The sequence below is a fragment of the Chiloscyllium punctatum genome, chromosome 20, assembly GCF_047496795.1.
Source record: "Chiloscyllium punctatum isolate Juve2018m chromosome 20, sChiPun1.3, whole genome shotgun sequence".
Taxonomy (NCBI): Eukaryota; Metazoa; Chordata; class Chondrichthyes; order Orectolobiformes; family Hemiscylliidae; genus Chiloscyllium; species Chiloscyllium punctatum.
In genome coordinates, this window is record NC_092758.1 from 57,135,830 (window position 1) to 57,142,514 (window position 6,685).

Consider the following 6,685-nt stretch of genomic DNA (forward strand, 5'->3'; position numbering starts at 1 on the left):
AGCCACATAAATGAAATGTGGTCTGAAATATTTATCACTTACTGCAGAAGCTCATTTTAGACTTTCATAGCTTTCTGCATAACAGCTTCTACTGTCTAGGTTTCTGCTATATATTATTTTCATTCAATCCTGCGTCTACAAGTCAATACAGACTTCCCCCTCCCCCTTCACCTGTCACATCATTTCATTTTAAATGCCTCCATTAAATTGCCTTTAATCTATACTATACCAAAAAGCACCAATTTTCCAAATTTTCTTCATATTTTGTATCTCTTTGGACAAAGCAATGTTTTAACTGAATTTCTACTGCACCTTCTCTCTAGTGTGGACCCTAAAACTGCACACAGCACTCCAACAGAGGAACTTTAGGCAAGTATTGGTGTATTTTAAAAATATTAATACAAAATTTAAACTCAATAGTGGGAATGAGTCCACAAGTTCGAAAACAGTCAAGAATAACCTGCACTGTACACTCAGCTAGAATGTCATATGGATTGCTGCAATCACTGCGTTCATGCTACACAAGATATTCACACATTATTTTGGGGGGGAAAGTGGTACTTAATAACACTTCAATATTTCTAGGTGTTTACAAAGGAGAAAGACCATCCAGCAAATCGTCATCCATTTAGCATCCACTTTTTTTTACATAATCCCAACATATTGCTTCCATTGCCCCCTCAGGAGGCACACTCCGAAGAACTTCCACGAATCAGTCCTAGAATTATCCTTTACACATTTGACCTTGTGTCTCCAGTTCTACGCGCACACATGCACAATTTAAACCCAAGTGATATTCTGGGCTCAGACTTCTTTGACCTCTGTCAGCTGACTTTTGTTTTCAGAAACTGAACAGTTCAAGTCCATCCATAGTTTCCAGGCCAGATCAACCTTTGGCACTGGATATAAACCTGCACTACCATAGCTCTCGTTTTTAGCCTTATTTAAAGGTGTGGCCAGACCAAATTCCTATAAAATTTGATCATTGCTTCCTTTAATCTGTATTCTACTGTTTGACAATAATGCTCAAAGTACAATTGGCATTTCTCTGCATGCTCTGGGCCTGTTTAAGAACAAGTGTACCACAACTGCTTGTCTTCTTCCACCTTCAACCCATTTCAAAACCAGACAAGTCCAAAAGTATAGGTTACGAAAATAATTCTCTGCTCGCTAGGCCTCCACGGTTGACCTGTAGATAACATGCGCCACGTCCTCTCTGTCCATGCAATCCAATTCAATAACAAACTCAAACAGATCATTATGCCAAGTTAGATAATCTCAGCCAATGCAACAATGAGGCAGACATGCATTGCTTTAGTCCACACTGGACTGAATACAAAAGCTATCAGCACTTCCACTTCTGCTCTTCCAGTAACCTGCAGGAGTGATCCATGCATCAGTATTGGGAGATCAACAGCTTAAGGTGTGTGCTGTGTTCACCCTTACCCTCACTGACTCCATATATTAGTCGACACTAAAATGAAAACTGACCTGCTTGGTTAAGGGATACTGAGAAATATGACATTTCGTGATTGGTGACACTCAAACATATAACAGTGAGGCAAGATAATGAAGATAATCTTAATATCAAAATTACTAATTGATAGTTACATTGTGATCAACCGAAGAAAGCAGAGTTCATTACTAATCTTAGCAGTATATCTGGATAAAACAAAAGCTCGCTGGAATAGCAGACCTCACTATGAATAGGTAAATATAGCTCAATTATTTAAAGCTTTTATGTTTACACCTATTGTCCCATATACTTAGCCCCACCCACTGACTTTTCCATGCTTCAAGCATTCTTCAGTAAAATAAACATGTAATAGTGAACCAAACTGCAATTTGAATGAAACATCAGTTCAATTGTTTGCTGCCTTCTGAGCGAACATGTTTTGAGTTCATCTGAATTCAACATGCCATTCCAAACAGAAGCACAGCCAACAGATCATTTCTAACCTCCCGGTGTTTTACAGCGATTTTCAAGCTGCTCAGACATGCTATGACAACCCTCTGGAGGAGATGGGAATTGAACTCAGGACTCTAGCCTGAGGTAGGGACACTACCACTGGGCCCGATCCTGTATTTTCATTCTCTTAAGCACAATAGGAATCAGGTTAGACCACCCCTAGTGTGGTACTGTGAAAAAAGAACAACAGAAATTTACAAGAACCTGAGCAGAAAGGTAGCAAAATCACATTTGAGTTATTATCCAGGGTAATGACGCACCAAGGTAATGAACATCACTTGCCCCTTTTTGATGTGCACACAAGTACACATACAACCACAGAAAGAGCTATGCACTATGACCCCTTCTCCAAGGCCTGTTGCTTTCGCCTTTTGGTGGTCAGTTTAGTTTATCAAGGCGCGGGAGCAAACCTAGAAGGAAGCCCTTTCACCTGTCCACCCCTCTCTGCACGGAGTGCCCATAGATCAAGAACATGTGGTTGAATTGCAAACCAAAAATTTAAAAGCAACCCTTCAAAAAGAAAAACTAGACAGGGGCTGCCCAGTTGAACACCAAATAATTGTGAAAGTTTCATCCAAGCCACAAAAACTGCATGTGGTTTGGCACCCAGTGAACCTACTTAACCTGTTTCATAATACTACAGTATACACACTCACCTTCCCAGACCACCACCCCCTGTCAAAAAAGAGAGACAGAAAGATCCCCTACTAAGGGGTCCTACACTGTCAGATATTGTCCACATTGGGAACAAATGCCCCCTCACCGTTTGAAGGGCACAAGGAAATTTCCGTAAGATACCTTAGATTCTGGGACATTACACCAGAGCCTCCTTCATTATGCAATACCAAGTTTCAGATGGAATGGGTCAGTTCCCCTGCAAGCCCACTACATGCTTGAACCACTAAGCTTTCATTTGGAGTCAGGACCAATATAATTTAGACCACATTCTAAATATTAATTGACATCACCCCCGCCAATTCCTCTGGCATTACCTAGCACACTCCTGCGTCAGCCAGTGCAGCTTTGCTGTCGGATGGAGCCGCTCCCGAGCAGCAGTGCCCATAAAACAGCACCAATCCTTCAGAGAGCACACACTGTGGCACACAGCAACCTTTCTCAAAGTGAAGGGGCACCATCAGGCACCTGTTAATCTTCACTAGTCACTCTGCAGGTGTATAGAAATCAGATCAGGATGACAAAAACATCCCAAACCCAAAAGCTCTCAAAGTCTAGAGTAAGCACTCATGATCGACGCCTTCTCCTGATCAAGAATGTAGTGGTGCCAATGTTGGACTGGAGTGGACAAAATCAAAAATCACACAACACCACACTACCTCAAGAAGGAGCGGGGGCTCCCAAAGCTTGCGGTTTCAAATAAACCAGTTGGACTGTAACCTGGTGTTGTGGATTTTTGACTCTGATCAAGGATGAGAAAGGTGCTTTTCAGACCAATCCTTTTGAAACAGTGGATCTATAAAAACCATACAGAGCAGTTTTTACCTGTTACACTTAAGTATATCGTAAATTGATAAAGTCATTCCATTCTCAAATGGTTATGCAACATGCAGTTTCTAATAACTCTACTCTTAGTTCCAATGAATAGTCAAAATTTCCCCAATGTCAATGGAAGAAACCTTTGTTGCAGGTTCAATTACATGCAGCTTTACACATGCTAAAGCCAACATAATCAAATCAGTTGCTTACACAAAAACTTATTACATATGCTGCGTTGAGACCACAGCTTAAAATACAATTTTGTATAGTGTGTGCAATATCTTTACATATTTCTTGTTCAAAAAAATCTACACACTTTCGACTCCATAGACAGGTCAGGAGAACTACTCCACCCAAGATAATCATCTCAAATCCCCTCTACATTATTTTAGCAAAGCAACTTATTTTAAAATAAAACAGATCAAAAACAAATGGGCAAAAAGAATCCAAAAATGCATTCTGTGCTTGTGTTTAATACACCATGGCAAAATCTCATAGTCAAAATGTTGATAGCTTTTGCATTGGTGTTGGTATCTGCTTAATCACATTAACTCAGCTCTTTGGCTAATGACATGATAGACCATGAATTCACAATACTGTATGGGGAAGTGAGAGATGCAAAACCACATCCTATCCTCAGCTGCCCAACCCATAGGGTCATCTTACAAAAAGGGGACAGAAAGAGAGGTCAACCTTAGACTCTGCTGTTTCACTGCAACTTAGATGAAGCCTTGAAATTCTTGAGAAAACAGTTTAACATGAGTACTGGAGCCACGGATTCACCAGTACCCAGTGTCACTTAGACTTAAGTAAAGAATGAAGTTTCCAGGATAGTCAGAGGTACTTCAAACAAAATTAACAACTTCTGAAACTCAGTCACTCACGTAGGAAAGCTGAGCGGCTAGTTTACACAGCAAACAAAGACGCAACGATCCATTTGTGGAGCTCTTTCGAGGGAAGAATAGCGTTTTGAGGGGCTTTACATCATTTGAATCACCGTGAAAAGTGGGCCTCAGTAATGCATATGAAAGATTGTACCTTGAACAATACTGCACTAAAACATGCACTGCAGTCAAAGGAGCTTGAATTCAATGCTGGTTTTCATTTAACGTTGTTGAGAGTCGAAAACATGGCATAGATCTCTAGCTTTTGAAAAAATGCAACCTATCATTTATTGCTAAACAATTTAAACATGGCCAGCTGGTCCAATGTAGTGAAGACAACTGCTGGACGGTAGAAATCTAAAGACTAATAGCAGACAATAAACAGAAAGAGAACAAGACACTCTCCAGGTCACTCTCTCAAGACAAGATCAACAAAACATTAAAACAGATGGTCTATTTGGTTACTGATAGGATTGATCAAGGCATATGATATGAACCTGAAATGACAGCTCAAGACTTTCAGTTCTACGTTAAAATTGGCCTGGGGCTTTGGAACTCATTTCTACAGTATTTGTTAAAATGTTGCAGAAATTCCTCGCTACGTTAAGATGTGGTGAATTTCAGCCACTCCGGGGCTTATAACAGTGTGTAAGCCCGGAGTTCCCCCACACCTCAAACTGCAAATCAGCAGCAAAACGCTGCTGCGCTGTGCTGACTGCGACCAAAACAAAAACTTCTTGCCCATGCCCCGGTCTCCCTGTGAAAAAGCCGCTGGACGAACAAAGAAAAGGTTTCCCTTTTTATTTCCGCCAGGGAACGGTCAGGCAAAGGGGAGGAGAGAAAGGAATCAAGAGTTCCGTTCTACATTTTTGTTTCTTTCTTATTAAAACAAAACCCGAGCACGCCCTCATTTCCAAACTAACACCCGAACCATTTCGTGGAAAAGAAACACGTGTAGAAACACCTCGGGGTGAGGGTGCGCTGCTGGCTCCGCTCGATCCAACTCCACAGTGGGGCAGGGGACAGGAGGGGGAAGCGGTGACCGAGAGAGAGAGAGCCCGCAGAGCTGGGAGGCAGCCCGCCCACCCCCCTCCGGCCACCCCCCTACCCCCCTCCAGCCCTCACCTTGTAAACCTTGCCGAAGGCGCCGTCGCCCAGCTCCCCGATCACTTGCCAGCTCTCCTCCGGGTTGCAGTCCCGCCGGACGTGCTCGTACTGTTTGTTCTTCTTCTTCTCAAAAGTGGAGAGCCTCAGGATCTTCTTGAAGTTGGCGAATGCCATATCTGCGGAGCGGGGAGGACCCGCCGGCTCGGACCCGCCGGCTCGGTGTCTGGGTGGGGTTAGTGGGCTGTGGAATGGACAGGAAGCCGGCAAGTGATGCGCCCGCTGCTCCACCCGAGCCCGGCGACAGCTCCCCCGCAGGCGGCAGGCTCCTCACCCCAGTCACTTGGAACAGCGCATCACTCCGGACTCCGCTTCTCCCAGGTCCCGGTCACACACACAGCAACTCCCCCCAGAGGCTCAAACTACAGCTCGGTCCACCTGCCGCCTCACTCCCGCTCACAACCGCCAGCCCCGGCTTCCGCAACCCATTGGCCCGTCCCCGGATCGTCCCCGCCCCCAAAGTCCCATCTCTGCCCTATCTCCGCCCCCATTGGCCTGAACTTATCCTATCCCCGCCCCATCGGCCTGTCCCAGCCCTAGTCCGGTCCCTATTGGCCAAACCTTATTCTATCCCCGCCCCGTCGACCAGCCCCAGCCCTATCCCTGTCCCTGTCCCCATTGGCGAGACTCACCCTATCCCCGCCCCATCGGCGTGTCCCTGCCCTATTGCCACCCCCATTGGCAAGCCCCATCAGTGCACCCGCCCCATTGGCCGGCCCGTCCTGGCATTGTCCCGCCCCATTTACCGTCCTAGACCCGTTCCCATTGGTCTGTCTCTGCCCCTTCTTCACTTTAATTGTTCCATTACTAGAGTCCCAGCCCTCTCAGCATCCCATTGGGTAATACTCAACGTGTCCGCCCAATAGTCCACTCTCATTGGTTCGTGTCCACTTCCCCCGCCCCTACCTGCTCTCATTGGTGATTTTCTCTCTTCCCCTGTGCAGCTCTGTAATTTTGTTTATAATTTATTGGGTAAAGGATTTGGATGAGGATTTAGGAGGAGTGATTAAGTCAGTTTGTGATTGAGATCCAGGAGATGGTGGAGTGGACAGTGTGTAATGTTATTTAGTTAAAAATCACACAATACCAGGTTATAATCTATCAGGTTTATTTGGAAGCACTAGCTTTCGGGGCGCTGCTCCTTCATCAGGTGATTGTGGAGAATAACATCATA

At 44.6% G+C, this 6,685-nt stretch overlaps 1 protein-coding gene across 2 annotated transcripts in view; it reads right to left on the reverse strand.

Annotated features, from left to right (window-relative positions):
- stk10 (serine/threonine kinase 10) overlaps nt 1-5,928 on the reverse strand; it is a 110,601-nt gene extending 104,673 nt beyond the window's left edge. For both annotated transcript variants that reach the window (XM_072590962.1, XM_072590961.1), the window contains exon 1: nt 5,473-5,928. In XM_072590962.1, the coding sequence (XP_072447063.1) occupies nt 5,473-5,628 (156 nt within the window). In that variant the 5' untranslated portion in view covers nt 5,629-5,928. The remainder of the gene's footprint in view (nt 1-5,472) is intronic.
- Nucleotides 5,929-6,685: the final 757 nt, after the last annotated feature.